The 15,441-nt window shown below is 47.1% G+C and overlaps 1 protein-coding gene across 6 annotated transcripts; it reads right to left on the reverse strand.

The window, feature by feature from the left end:
* Positions 1-523: 523 nt before the first annotated feature.
* Positions 524-13,996, reverse strand: LOC120383282 (sterile alpha motif domain-containing protein 9-like). Of its 6 annotated transcripts, none has more exons than XM_039501204.1 (4): positions 13,956-13,996; positions 7,341-7,430; positions 6,277-6,323; positions 524-5,876 (listed from the first exon to the last, which is right to left on the reverse strand). In XM_039501204.1, exons 3-4 carry the CDS (start codon positions 6,278-6,280, stop codon positions 1,078-1,080), a joined length of 4,803 nt encoding a protein of 1,600 aa, XP_039357138.1. In that variant the 5' UTR covers positions 6,281-6,323; positions 7,341-7,430; positions 13,956-13,996; the 3' UTR covers positions 524-1,077. The 6 variants fall into 6 exon arrangements, with proteins under 6 accessions (XP_039357138.1, XP_039357136.1, XP_039357137.1 ...); XM_039501202.1 differs by lacking the exon at positions 13,956-13,996 and adding an exon at positions 13,250-13,447; XM_039501203.1 differs by lacking the exon at positions 13,956-13,996 and adding an exon at positions 11,259-12,232.
* Positions 13,997-15,441: the final 1,445 nt, after the last annotated feature.

Below are 15,441 nucleotides of genomic sequence, written 5' to 3' on the forward strand. Positions count from 1 at the left end.
TTAAGAGGTTCCATTTATTCCAGCCAGCTGCCTGTACATATTTGAAAGCAAGCAACTGCAATAATAATCTGCTGCTCTCTCTCAACTGATGAAGCAAACTAATTTTTAAAGCCAAGGGAGCTGGAGCACATGAGTTATAAGGAGAGGCTGAGGGAACAGGGCTTATTTAGTCTGCAGAAGAGAAGAGTGAGAGGGGATTTGATAGCAGCCTTCAACTACCTGAAGGGAGGGTTCCAAAGAGGATGGAGCTAGGCTGTTCTCAGTGATGGCAGATGACAGAACAAGGAGCAATGGTCTCAAGTTGCAGTGGGGGAGGTTTAGGTTGGATTTTAGGAAAAACTATTTCACTAGGAGGGTGGTGAAGCACTGGAATGGGTTACCTAGAGAGGTGGTGGAATCGCCATCTTTAGAGGTTTTTAAGGCCTGGCTTGACAAAGCCCTGGCTGGGATGATTTAATTGGTGTTGGTCTTGCTTTGAGCAGGGAGTTGGACTAGCTGACATCCTGAGGTCTCTTCCAACCCTAATCTTCTATGATTCTATGACCAAAAATAGCTCAGTCACCATGATTACAGATTTTAAAAGGATTTCCTAGCATTCAAGATCTTGGAGCAGCTCCATCACTACTTTTCTTCTTATAAGTGCTGGCTCATATTTCTAAGTTTGTGTTATTAATATGAAAACTTACATATCATTTCAGTTTTATACAAATAAAGGATGAAGTCTCTCTATGTTGAATATCCAGTTTTCTTCATTCTTTCCAAGAGACAATAACTTAAAAATTTCCTAAGGGGGAATTGAATCATGACAGCTACATTGAAACAAAGTATTCAGATACAAAACAATTACTTGAAAATTGCATATGGCAGTTGACACTAATGACACTATGTCAGAGTTTTGGTTGTACTTGCTCTAAGAAAAAGATTTATTACTCATTTTGGACAGTTGGACTTATTTTTACTGTATGTTCTTTTCAGAATGTAACAGGTAAAAAAAATTTTTATATCTTGCAATGTTTTCAGTCCAGTGGGAATTTCAACTTAATGCACTAAGTATCTTATTTTTTGGAGCAGATTGTTTTATTTTTTTACCTGAATGTCATAGGCAACAAGCCCACTAAATGAAAATCCTAAATAAAATGTCACATTTTCATTTCCTGGAGGCACAGAATCAAAATGTAAAGGCAAAATCTGAATCTGCCCAACATGACCCCGCGCAAATACTTTTCCCTTTTCTGTCCAGCCATTCACTCTTTTTAAGACACTATGAACTTTGCCTATTTTCCATACATCTCCATGTAGCCACTTCATTCGTCGTTCATTTAGGGAGCCATCAATTAATTTATCAATCCTAGTCTTGTGCACAAATTTTCCTAGACCGTTGCCTTTTCCCAGGAAAAAATGAGTGTAGATTCTCTTTTTTCTTGGAGCAACGTTTTTCATCTTGAGGTCATATAAGTGCTTCATGGACTGAAGCGCAGCGATGAGAATATCATTTTTATCCGGATTAGACTCTCTGTCTAATGCATCATCTGGCCAGTACAGTAAGGTGAGCAAAAAATGGGCACTTGCAGCAAATACTTTTCTTCTCTGTTTAAAGAATCTATTGCTGAGTTCTCTAAGTGTCTGAAAAGGAAGAAGTTTGGAAGATCCTGGAGATAAGCATGCTAGTGCGATGTGACACAAAATGTAATTGATGAGATCGGTGTCCTCCCAGCTTCCTTTCTGTGGGTCTTCAGGGTATGAGCTAATTATTTTTTCTAGCTTATTAACTGACCTCTCATCCTTTGAATCTGAGAGCAATGAAAGAATGGCAATGAAACTGCCACCACCATACTTATAAATGTTCATGCTTTTGACTAGCTGGGTTTCAGGTCCTCCTTTTATTACCACAGTAAGGGAGTCTGAGGTAAAGAATTTGGCATACACCTCAGACTGCCTTTTCAACCACTTTCTGGGATTGTAAACTTGTTCTTCTTTCTCCTCCGCCTCATTTTCTTTGTTCTGGTTTTTATCTGTTTGGAAGTAACTTAGATCTTCTGAAATCCACTCCAGAGCATTATAAATGTTCTGGCGTAAGCCTTTTAAACGACTGTGAAGCTTTCCCCAGGGTTTTTTAATTTCCTCAGGAATGTAGTCTGTTAGCAAATAACGCACAAGCTCAGAATGTTCCCCTTGTGTGTTTCTGGGAAATACCTCAAGTTTAGACAGAAGTTTTAGTAGACGACATCCCACTTCAACCTCTCCAAAATAACCAGCATTGTTCATGCTGTCGATCTCTGACTTTGCAGCCTGTTGTGCAGCCCTGAAGCATTTCATAGCTTTAAGGGCAATTTCTATCATCTCAATGACTTCACTAGGAGTGGCTTCATCTGTCTCTTTGTCCACAGTAAAACTAAACCATTTCCTGTACACTTGACCTTCTGTATCCAAAATAAAAGAATCATTTGGCAAATGAGATTTGGCTACTCCTGCCCAATATTCTGCATCCTCAAATTTTTCATGATTGTAATGCAATCGAGCAAGCTGCTGGGCAAAGTAGGCATCTTTTCCCAGGCATTCGTATGCAGTTTTTAAAACCTCTATAGCTTTTTCACAGTTTTCAACCTTACAGACATGCTCAATGAATGGAGAGAAGAGGCTGTCAGTATTGTCTCCCCTGCTCTTCTTGTCGCGTCGTATAAACAGATCTCTGATGAATTTTATGAACTCTTCCCGTCCAAATCTGTGCTGAAAAAGCATTTTTTCCTGGAGAAGATTAATTGCAATTTGACTTTGAGGCTGACTTCCTGAGAGTTGGTGCAGAATTTCCTTAGCAACCAGGTGATGTATTATTTGAACACATGAAATATAGGTGGTATTTGCTCTTAATTCAATGAAAATAAGTCTTGCCTGTTCACTTAAGTTGTTTCTGAAATCATACTCTCTCTTTTCTGTATATGCCCCCAGCCCTAGGAATGCTTCACAGTGTGATAATGAAATGTATGAACCATGTACATAGGAATTGAGCAAAGCAACATACTTCATCAAACTAGTAACACGGGAGGAAAGGTCTATGCCTTCCTTCCAGTGCTCTACAAACTCTGTGATATATGTTTCCTTAAACTCCTTACTCATCAGGACAAACGTAATTATAAATTCAGGCTTGAAGTCTTTCTGCTTTTCAAGCTTTTCAATTTTGGTTTTAAACAGATGTTTCTCTTGGTCTGACAGTTTGTGAGTGACAGCAACTGTATCGAGAGGAGAAGCTTTGCAAAGCTTTTCAGGGACATTAGATCGTTTACAGCACATGAGGATGAAACAAGGCTTGGATGAATGACCTCTTCTAACTGTCATTGCATCCATTAAATCATTCTTTAATTCATCTAGATAATCTTCATCATAGTCTTCAACAAGGAGGAGGACTGGGAGAGAATTCTTCATGTCATTTTCATCATATTCTCTAAAATTAACTGCATGTTGGGAGACAGTTGCAACTGGATATGAGGATTTGACCACAGCACATCTTAAATCCTTTCTTCTTTTCCATAGTACTTGCCTTGCAATGGTGCTTCCTCCACTTCCAGGTTGATGAAATATTTTTAGTTTAGCCACAGACCACCTGATTCTGTTCTCATGCAAAATGCCATCTAAGATTTTATGAACATCTCTGCAGGCATCACGTTCAATGACTTCTTCACAGCCCCCTTTATCAGCAAGCCAGAAATTTTTCCAGCTGACTTTTCTACCTTGGTAAAATGTTCGTTCTATCTCTTGTATTTCTTTTGTGCTCAGAAGATCCAGTTTGATATCATCACATTGATTTGTACACAATATTTCAAGGGAAAACATTTTCTCTTCTTCCAGTGTTGGAAGAACACACAGACCTCTTGTAGAAACTGGTAAACGTCTGGGACATATTGTAGAAGGCATCATGTTTTGAATAGTGGCATCTACATGACTTAGCTTCATGCCCACAATGCTCCTCTGTTCTAGTGTCTCAATGCTACAAGATGCCTGAGCTAGGTTAGCCCACTTCTCATAATTTTCTTTGGACTCTGCAATGCATATGATATAATCCATACCATTCATTTCTGTATAGAATTCCTGGAAGGTGTCTACAATTGGCTTCTCCACAGGTGATAAGAGGAGGAACAGTACCACAAAAGATCCCTTTGGAAGGATTTCATCACAGATAAAAGAAACGGCTTTCTTCAGATACTTCTTTTTCGTTCTAATCCAAGTATTTTCATCACAAGGTTTTTCATTCCCAGAGAAGTCACTACGTCCATTGCAAAATATCCAGCTGGTGTAATCATCTAGGCCCAAATGTTTTTTAAATTCAGTGGTGTTCATCTTGCTTTCATTGGCATAATTTTGCAAGAAATGGAAATTTGTTGCATGATGCTCTTTGTACTTGGCATGTAAACCTGATACATTGGAATCCTCATCAAAATCAAACACACAGAAAATATTCATGCGAATTAAAAAGTTGATAGACTTAAGATCTTCCTTTCCACATCTGTTTGTGACAAGGATATAACTCAGATAGTCATCTATATAGTTCTTTCCATCATTTAATAGAACTAATAACTTACGCCCTAAATCCTGTGAAGTTTCTATCAAGTCTTCATTACTGGAGGACTCAGCCATTTCTCTTCTAACATCCCTCTCTTTTAAACCCTGAATAAAATCCACTTGTTCTTCATTCTTTACAGGTTCAGAATTGGCCTTAAGTCTTTGATAGAGAACTGGATTTTTTTCACATATTGTCTTATTGCTGTTTTCGTTAAATCTAGGTAAGCGTACTGGAAAAATCTTCCCCTTCACTGTACTGGATGATGGTTCAATGTCAACCTCCACCACAAAGCGTTGGTCTTGAGTGTCCTTCTCAATCACTTCAATAAAAACAGGAGGGCGAATGCAAATTCTTGCAGCTTCTTGGTCTGATGCATTGAAACATTTTGCAATGTTTTTATCCAATGCATCAATATAGATGTCTCTGTTTCTGACTGGCACACCTATTATCTGCCCATGTTCATAATCCTTGTCACCTTCAAACCTGTCCATGACACCAAAGTGTATCGTTCCATTACTTCGGATATTCATGCAGGCTGAGCCAAATCGAATCACTTCAAAGGCAAACTTTGCTTCAAGACGTGGTCTGTCTAGCTCCGCAGCAATGGCAAAAGATTTGTATTCATGGCAAGGGGTGATCAAATCAATGACTCCTGTTTCCGGAGAAAGGACTGTGTTTTTCACATACTTAAAATTAATATCTTGAGTGCCAAATGGTCGAAATCGGCTCAGAGTTAAAGCTTCAACTCTTTTTTTATGCATTGAATGACTTTTCCCATTTTCTGTCCTGACAAGGGTAGACACAGATTTTTCCGTGTCTTCCCTGCTAGACTCTTCTAGTGGACCAGAGATGTCTGTTTTTGAAGCTGCGTGCTGGTGAAATGTTACTTGAGAACTTGGTACATTTTTAGGCCGTGTGATTTGGATGGTCTTCAAGCCACACTCTCTCTTTTCAGCTGGTACATTAGCTGTTGTAGGCATGTTAGAATTCCTGATTTTCACTGTCTTTTCCTGAGCATTAGTTGTTCTACCACTGTCACTCAAGCTTTCTGGAGTCTTACAGCTGGGATTATCTGCTTGCCCTATACCTGCTTTTTTGTTCAAACGTTCCAAAAGTTCATTTCTTTCACATATAAGTACGTGGATTTGGCCTTTTTTCATACCAATGCTTTTGAGAAAAGATTCGTCTATTTTTCTAAGCACTGGACCTGTTACTTCCTCCTCCCATAGCTTTTTCACATATTCTTCTTTTATTCCAATGGACTCTAGCCAGGCTCTGACGTGACACTCATTCCATTCAGCCAAAGGTAACATTTTGTAGTCTAAGAATAAAGTAAGTTTTAATAATAAATAATAAAAATAAATCAGACAAAACGTGAGGTCACCCTGAGCAATTCAGCATGCTGTATTCTCATAATTATAATCCTCCTTGACAGCAAGCATGTGTACACATGGGTTGGTGGATTGAGTATAAAACTGGGAATCAGGAATTCCTACATTCTGATTCCAACTCTCACTCATTTGCTGCCTAGTCTTGGGCAAGTCACTTAGCCATTGTGGGTCTAAGTTTCCCAATCTGTAAAATGGGAATAATACCTATTTACCCACCTTGCTGGGCTGTTGAGAGGATTCACAGTTGTGTACCAGACGGTGGACCATTTACTTGTACTTATATGTTTAAAAAATAATTATGGGGAAATAGCTTAAAAGCAAGGTACATACCCATTTTCTCCTGAAGTGGGTTTATCCTCCTGCTGATAAATTAAGATCTAAAGTGGAAGAAAACATACATACATAATGTGTTTCAGAAAATCATTTCCACATCCAGATTTACTCTATCTATACTGTAATTAATTTTTTGCACCATTTGTCTTTTTATGTAAATTATTTCTTCGTTTTCAAAATCCATCTAGCACTCTGCTTTTCATAGTCTGACATAAAAGTGGTGAAAAATAAAACCAGTAATTTATAGAAAATAACATAACTGATTAGTCATGAACTTGGGAGCTTAAATTCATAACTCTCTAGATGCTAAATATCATGGGCTGAATAGAGACACTGGATTTAATTCTCATTACAACAATGTATAACCCACTAACTCCCCTCCAGCTGTTTCCTCCCTCCCCTTTCCCGGCCTTTGACTGGAGAGGCCTTAACAGGCCATTTCACCTTGAATGATCCCTTGAAATATGGGTTAACTACTTATGCGAAACAATCTGTTTCATCTTGTATTTAGCTGTGACACTCTGGTTAAGTTTCCCAGACATGAAGAAGAGCTCTGTGTGGCTTGAAAACTTGTCTCTCTCACCAGCAGAAGTTGGTCCAATAAAAGATATTACCTCACCCACCTTGTTTCTCTGAGGGCTTGTCTACACTTACAGCACTGCAGCCTGTCACTGTAGCGCTTACTGAAGACATTACGAGAGGCAGTAGCTATGTCGATGGGAGAAGCCCTCCCGCTGAGATTGCGCTGTCCACACCAGGAGTTAGGTCAGTACAACTGCCTCACTCAGGAGTGTGGATCTGACGTAGTTATAGCAACGACGTAGTTATAGTCTGAACAACACAATTATAGTAACGTAAGTTTGTAGTGTGGACCAAGTGCTGCACTCACACAGTCTGTTGCTTGCAAAATTGGGAAAACACCTTAAGATTTTCCCCATTCCGCCTCCTTCTTATCCAAATGTGGCACGTTAATGCAGTCAAATTAATATTGATAACCACAGTGATAATGGGCCCAGCTCTCAAATAGTGCTACATAGATAGGACAACCCTTGACTAATCACCTGTATCACAGAATCTCCTGCTCATCTCATTGCATCTGCATCTTCAAGAGAGTGAACTGGATACATTTTTCTCATTTGAGAGACGCTTGCCTATGGGTAGGAAGAAATGATCATTAGGGCTGGCTGGCATCCCCTGGTGAGTTTTAGGGCTTGGCTAGATGATGTTAGTGTGCAACAAGAGGGTTGTATATTAGAGTGTGTTCCAACATGTCACACACAAATTGGCTAATGGAGACTCTGCTGGCATGCACTAAAAATTCCCTAGTGTTAACAATTTACATGCCTGTGGTGTGCACTCACACCCTGTAGACAAGCCATAGGCTTAATTGGACTTCCCTAGAAGTGTCTATTACGGGGAGAGGGCAAACTTTTTGGCCTGAGAGCCACATCTGGGAATAGAAATTGTATGGCAAACCATAAATACTCACAAATTTGGGATACGGATGTGGGAGGGGGGTGAGGGCTCTGGGATGGGCCCAGAAATAAGGCGTTCAGGGTGCAGGAGGGGGCTCTGGGCTGGGGCAGTAGGGTGTGGGGGTAGAGTGAGGGTCTGGCTGGGAGTGTGGCCTTTGGGGTGGGGCTGGAGATGAGAGGTTATGGGTGCAGGAGGGTGCTCTGGGCTGGGATTGAGGGGTTTGGAGGGGGATCAGGGCTGGGACAGGAGGTTGGGGTGTGGGAGGAGGCTCAGGGGTGCAGGCTCCGGGTGGGGCTTACCTTGGGAGGGGTTCCAGAACCTCACCTCTCTGCTGGTGGTGAGAAACCACCTAATTTCCAGCCTAAATTTATTTATGGCCAATTTATGCACAACAGTCCTCGAGTTTAAAGACCCGCTTCTCCCGCCCTGGTGTTTTTCACAGACAGCAATCCTATCCCCTCAACCTTTACTTTGCTACATAAGACACTACACACTCCAGCTTCAGCCAGTTTGCACTGTAACCCAGGAACAAAACAAAACAAAAGCGATGCAACTTCATAGGAACCTCTGTGGTCATAGGCGCTGACTTCTAATGGTGCTGATAGGGGCTCAATTCCCTTCTGCCCACCCCACCCGACTCCACCCCCCTGCCCTGCCACATTCCAATCCCTTCCCCAAAGGCCCCTGCCCCAACTCTTCCCACCCCTATTCGCCTCCTTCCTCAAATCCCTGCCCCGCCCCGCCTCCTCCCCTGAGCGCACCATATTCCCACTCCTCTCGCCCCCCCCCCCAGAGCTTGCTACAGCTGTTTGGCCACAGCAAGCGCTGGGAGGTAGGCAGAGAAGCATGCCTGCAGCACGCTCACGGGTGGGGGGGGTGGACTTGGCTGCTGGTGGGTGCAGAGCACCCACTAATTTTTTCCCTGCCCCGGAGCACTCACGGATTCAGTGCTTATGTCAGCAGTGTTAAACCAGCTTAGCGACCCAGGGACTTGGTGGGTGTTACAGCCAGATGGGCTGCCCTGTAGCTACAAGAGCACCTTGAGGTGGCCTGTAAACATTTTGCAGTTCCTGGTTTCAGAGGTTTACGCCTGGGGGCACTCAACTTTCTGGAAGGGCAGGAGGCTGTGCTGGGCAACTGGACTGCCACGTTAACCAGGGGGGTTGGCAGTTATGTCCACAGGTTTTTTTTTTTGAAGAAAGTCTGTGCATAGATAGCGATCAAATACAGTCCCACCCCTACTTTCCCGGGTTATATTTTAGACAAGGGGCTGTGCTGTCTGTGTACAAAATGAGTTCACATCCCAGCTTGTTCCTGGTGAACAATACCCTGCAGTGCAATATCTAGCGGGGCCTGAGGGAAGGGGGCTGGGAGGTGTGTTTTGGTGGAGGAGCAAAGCTGGTGTGCAAAAGCCCAGTGGGGTGTGTTGGAGATGGGGGGAGGGAAGGCTAACTGGAGTCCGCGTTTTGATGGGCTGGGCTGGTCCTGCATGGTCTTTTTGGCTCTATTAGGGGTTGACTTAGCTGTGGGAGAGGTGAATATTACCTTGCCCAGTATGGTCTGTGCAGCCCATGTGTGTACAGTAGTCACAGGCTACATATATGAGGAATTATTGGAGCAGATGTAATGGGTGTGTTTGGTGTTTTCACTGACCGTGTCACATACGCATCAATGAGTGGTTGGATTGGCTGCTTACGTCCAAACAATGAGAATGGAGCAAACCCTGCTGGTAGTCTTGTCTAAGGCCTTGTTTACACTAGCAAGTTTCTGCGCATTAAAGCAGCTTTCTCACGTGGTGTACACACTGCCAAGCCACTTAGTGCTCAGAAACTCCGCAATTGCATCGCTGTAAAAAAAAACCCCACCCTGACTAGAAGCGTACAGCTTTCTGTGCTGGGGCTACACCAGTGTAGACACCCTGGTCGATTACAGTGCTGCAGTTGGCCTCCGAGAGGTGTCCCACAATGCCTGGTCCTGCCTCTCTGGTCATCAGTTTGAACTCTACTGCCCTGCCCTCAGGTGACCAACCATGAGCTCCAGCCCTTAATTTCCTTGGGAATTTTGAAAGTCCTCTTCCTGTTTCCAGGTGACCATGCCTGCTCCACACACCGGGTGACCCCCCGCTGGGAGCAATGCCAAGCTGCTGGACCGCATCAGCATTTGGGGTGAGGAGGCTGTCCAGTCCGAGCTATGCTCCAGCCATAGCTACGGACAGATTTCATGATGTATGACAGAAAGAGGCCATGACTGGGACACATTGCAGTGCAGGGTAAAAGTGAAGGAGCTGCAGAATGCCTACCACAAGGCACAGGAGGCAAACCGCTGCTCCAGTGCTGCGCCCATGAGCTGCTGGATGCGATATTTGGTGGCAACCCCACCTCCACTGTAAAGGCCACTGTGGATACTTTGGTGGCTCGCATGCCAGTCGAGAGTGGACCGAGCCAGGAGGAGGAAATCTTGGATGAGGATGTGGAGGGGGAGGGGACCGAGAGGCAGAGGACAACTCAGAGGTCAAAGATGTATGCAGCCAGGAGCTCTTCTCTACCCCGGAGGAGTCTAGTCAGTCCCAGGTGTCAGAGTTTGGTGAAGCGCAAACAGGAGAGGAGGCCCCTGGTAAGTGGCTTTGATTTTGGGAATCGCTGAAGCAAGTTGTTGGGGGCAGTAGGGTTGCAGAAATCAGGCTTATGTCGATACTAGCAATTTATGTCGGTATAACTGTGTTGCTCAGGCATGTAGGAAAATCATACCCCTGAGCAATGCAATTATACCGCCCTAACTCCTGGTGTAGACAGCACAACGTCGACAGGAGGACTTCTCCCATCAACATAGCTTCCGCCACTGCAGCCTTTTAAGTGCAGACAAGCCCTGAGTGTATCTGTATCTGTCATGCGTCAGATGCAAGTGTTTGACTTCTTCTTGTAGGGTAATAATTCTCCCTTTCCCCTTCAGATCTGAGGCTGCCTCACTGGACTGAGACTATTCTTCAGTTAGGCCACTGAGCAGCAACACAAGGCTGACAGACGTTTCATTCTAATTTTAATTACTGCATTAAACCTGTTATATTGTGGTCTGAATTCCACCTCTTCACCTGCACAATGGCCTGTCTCCCCCTCTTCTCTGCCAGTAATGCATCTAAGGGGTATATAGTCCACACATTGCCTCACCCGAGGCCACTCTGTGAGAGTTCCCTTAAGAGCCTGCTTAATGCTGCCTTTGCTTAGTGGACTTTATGTTGGTATAAAGGTGCCTTCAACCAGTGTAGTTTATTCCTATACTACAAACAACTCATCCAAAACAGAGTGTGCAAAATATAGCCCAATAATTCAATTATGCAAGAGAGTGAGAAAACAGAAATTTAACATTAATGCCTGCAAATAAATATTTCTAAAGATCCCTCAAGCAAACTGAGACAACAGAACAGAGTTAAAGAATAACAACAGGTGCTTCAGAATATGTCAAATAAATTTTTTAAGTATAAGTAATAGCCACAGGTGTTTCCATACCACACTAAGAAAGGTAAATTCTGCTCTCTCAGAAACGTCACCGGAGGCGAGTTTCTACAATTCCAGGCTCCTACCTGCTTCAGGGATGCGAATGCAGGTTTAAAGGCAGAAGAATCATTAGAGTGGATAGAGAGCAGTTTGCAGCAAAAAGGCAAGTTAAGCAGAGCCTCTGATACAAACTATGTTTTTTGAGAGATGAGAAACCCTTGCCCCTTTAACTTTGATGGCGAGGTGAGTATAGAACTGGAGAAGGATGGTCCAATTCCTGTGAAGGAGGGGAGGAGGAGGGTCAGCAGGCTAGTGGGGGAGACTGGTGGTACAGGCTTAAAAAGGAATGGGGAACAAATACACACATTTAAGTAAACAGCAAGCCCGTGGAACAGATGTGAGTGAGAGATGGGTATTTGCTACCTGTTCAATCACACCCCTCCCCCAAATTCTTGGGTAAAGCAACTCCAAGGCTGTACAAATACTTTAAAAAAATTCTTTTCTTTTTATCTGAGCTTTTCCTTGATGGGGGGTCTGATTCAGTAAAACCCTTTCCCCTGGAGTAGACAGGGAATGTTATTTCCACGGCGGGTCACAGCCCAGGCCCTGCAGTACAACGGGCCCTGACTAGGCAACCAGAGCTTTTGAGGAAAGGAAAGTTATTTTTGTCAGTCCTGGCTAAAACGCGCCACCAGGGGACAGCAAAGCTTGAGAGTGGAAATTGATGCGTTTGTCGATTGTTTGCCAGGTGAGGTGATCTGCTCCAGAAACTACCAGAAGTGGGGTCAGGGCCAGTCCAAGGGGGGGTGGGGTTGGGGATTAAAATGGCCTTTATCCCAATGCCACAATCAGCTGCCCACGGTCCCACTGCAAAATCCCAGCCTGCAGCAAAGCCCGGGGCACAATTCCTTTTAGCCCCGTATGCCCAGGGCTGGTGCCGAGAGGATGGGGACCCCTCACGGTGACCAGACAGCAAGTGTGAAAAATCAGGAGGGGGTGGTGGAGGGTAATAGGTGCCAGGGCCGGCTCAGGCTTTTTTGCCACCCCTAGCAAAAAACAAACAAACTGTGGTGCGGCCAGAGCGGCAAAGCAGGGGGAAAAAAAAACCCTGCAGGGAGGCCGGAGCCAGGGTGCAGGGGGACTCCCTGCACTGCAGACGTGCCCCGGCTAGCGGAGGGGAGAGGGAGGGAGCGGGAGGGAGAGAGAGAGAGAAGAGGGGGCGGCCAGGGCTTCAGCGGGGCGCTCGCCACGCGTCCCCAACCGCCGGACGGGCTCCGTGCCGCTCTGGTCGGCGGGGAGGGAAGGACACGGGCTGCCCGGCTTGTTGCAGACCTGGCACCGGCTGGGGCAGACGGAGCGCGCAGCCGGCTCCCAGTCGGGCGCTCCCCTCCTCCGCGCTGCCGCCCCCTACAAGGCGGCCCAAAAAAAAGTGGCCGCGCCACCCTAGGATGGGGCGGAAGCTGCCCCGTAGGTTCTGCCGCCCCAAGCAGGAGCTTGCTTGGCTGGTGCCTGGAGCAGCCCTGAGAGGCGCCTGTATCAGAACAAGCCCCAACTCTCTGGACTGTTCCCTATAAAATCGGGACATCTGCTCACTGTAACCCCCCCCCCCCCACTGGGGTGCGCAGGGCCCCCGTCAGCCGTTCTACTGCCAGGGACCCAGCACGGGGGAGACCCGGGGGCCGCCGCTGCGCGGGGCTCTGCCCCTCTGGCAACCAGGCCGCAGCGCTGCAACCCCGCCCGCCCCGGGGCCCGCAGCCCAGCTCGGGGCGCCCCAGCGGGGTGGGGGCCCCCTGTGGGGCGCGGTGAGCGGGGCCGAGGCCCGACACCCTCCGGCCGCGCCCTGCCGAGCCTGAGCCAGGGGCCCGGGCCGGGAGGGTGGCACCGAACGGAGCCGCGAGACCCTTCCCGGGGAGCCGCCCAGCAACTGCCCCAGTGCGGGGGGGGGGGGCAACGCTCCCATACCCCCCCCCCCGGCGCAACGCCAGCGCCCGGGGCGGCCTCACCCGTCGCCGAGTCCTGCCCCGTCCCCAGCCCCGAGCGCGGCACCGATCCCGGGTCTGATGCTCCAGTGGGGCGAGAGCCAAGCGATCCCTGACGTTGCACTGGGCCCTGCCCTGCCGCCCACGCACTTAAAAATCCCCAAATCTGGGTGTTAGGAAGCGCCCCGGGGTTTCACTTTCGTTTCCCCGCCGCCGGGCAGCGCCTGTTCCCGAGCCTGCCCACCCCTAAGGCACATGGCGCTGCCCCTGCCCAGAGCTCTGCTCGCACCCGCTGCCTGGCTGCTCCTGTTCGGGTCCTTCCCACCCTGCCGCTCCCGCTGGCTCACACACCGCAGCAGCCTTTAATGTTGGACAGTTACTGTAGCGGGGCAGCTTCTGCCCTGACAGGAGTGGGGTTAAAGCCCCCGCACCAACTCCTGTGGGCGGATCGCTCAGGTCTGCTTCCCCCTACCAGGGCCGCCGGGGGGGGGGGGCAAGTGGGGCAATTTGTCCCAGGCCCCACAAGCCCTGGCCCGGCGGCGGTCCGGGGCTTCGGCGGCCAGGGGGCCCTTCAGTCGCTCTGGGTCTTCGGTGGCATTTTGGCGGCGGGGGCGCGTCAGTGCTGCCAAAGACGCAGAGCAACTGAAGCCCCCTCCCGGCCACCCCACGCCAGGTGAGTACTTTGCCCCAGGCCCCCTGAATCCTCTGGGCGGCCCTGCCCCCTACCAACCTCTCAACTCTGCAGCTGCCTGCTGTTCTTGCACAGCCCCCATCTCCCTCCCGGAGGACATAGCGAAATCTGCTTCAGTGCTGGTCAATGGCATTCACAGTGCCGCTGTAGCCTGGGGGCCACTTCTGGGCCTGAGAAATGAACGGAGTGGTGGGATCACGTTGTAATGTGGGGTTGGGCTGACGCACAGTAGCTGCAGAACTTTTGTTTGGGAAAAGCCACCTGCCTGGATTGAAGTGCTGAGCTCACCCCAGAATGAGAAGTGACTGGGAGCTTACAACGCCCAATTGCTACCTGCCAGTGGGCAATCGTTTTGGAGCTGGAAAAGCCGCAGTGGGGGCCATGAGTCGCCTTGTGCGATGCAGATTTGTGACTCTCCATAAAATGCCGGACATAGTGGATGGATTCGCAGCAATGGGGTTCCTGAACTGAGCTGGGGCCATCGCTGGCGCACATATCCCCATTTTGGAACAGCTCACCTTGCCCCAGAGTGCAGCCACAGAAAGGGCTGCTTTTCTATGGTTGTGCAAGCATTGGCGGATCACCAGGTATATGTGTCACCAACATCTGTATTGGCTGGTCACAGACGTTGCATGATGCTCATATCTTTAAGAACACAGGGCTGTTGAAACAGCTGCAAACAGACACATTCTTTCCTGACCAGTGGATTACCAAGGGCAGTGTTGAAATGGCAACAGTAACCCTGGGGGACCCAGCCTACCTCCTGCTCCCATCGCTCATCAAACTCCACACCAGCCACCTCGACAGCACCAAGGAAAGATTCAGCTACCACTGAGCAGGTGCAGGACAGTTGAATGTGTTTTTGGTAAGCTGAAGGGACACTGTCACTGCAATCCAGTCTTGTTAGTAAGTAACACAAAGATACCCCAATGGTTATAGCTGCCTTCTGTGTCCTGCATAAGATCTGCAAGGCAAACGGGGGAGAGGGAGGGGGAAGGGTGCAGCCAGGTAGAGTGCCTGTCAGTTCAAACAGCCAGATGCAAGGGCTATTAAAAATGCTTAACGCAGTGCTATGTGGCTGAGGGAGGCTTTGAAAGAGACTTTCCTTAATGCTGTGTGGAGGCCTGTACTTTACCCAGCCCAGAAAGGTTGGGGCAGACAGGAATTGTGTGGTGTTTGGTGTACATTTGTTAATGCGCCTATTAATTTTGTGGTGTTTGCTGTACCTTTATAAATTATTACACTGTCACTGCTCATTGGAGTTCCATCAGCCTGCAATAGATCATGCTCTCACTAGCCTTAGTCATTCATGCCACAGCCTACGTTGTGAAGTAATGAAGATGAATTAGTTTCCAAAAAAAGATATTTTTATCGTGTACCAAAACCAGTGCACAAGTGCTATGTTGCAACTAAAAACCCAGTACAATAAAAACTTCTGAAATAAACAAACAGAAAATAATTTAACAAGGAGAAAGAACATTCATGTCCATTTCGACTACCCTACAGCAACCATGGCTCTCATAGG

Source organism: Mauremys reevesii, linkage group 15, assembly GCF_016161935.1.
Source record: "Mauremys reevesii isolate NIE-2019 linkage group 15, ASM1616193v1, whole genome shotgun sequence".
In the NCBI taxonomy this organism is placed as follows: Eukaryota; Metazoa; Chordata; order Testudines; family Geoemydidae; genus Mauremys; species Mauremys reevesii.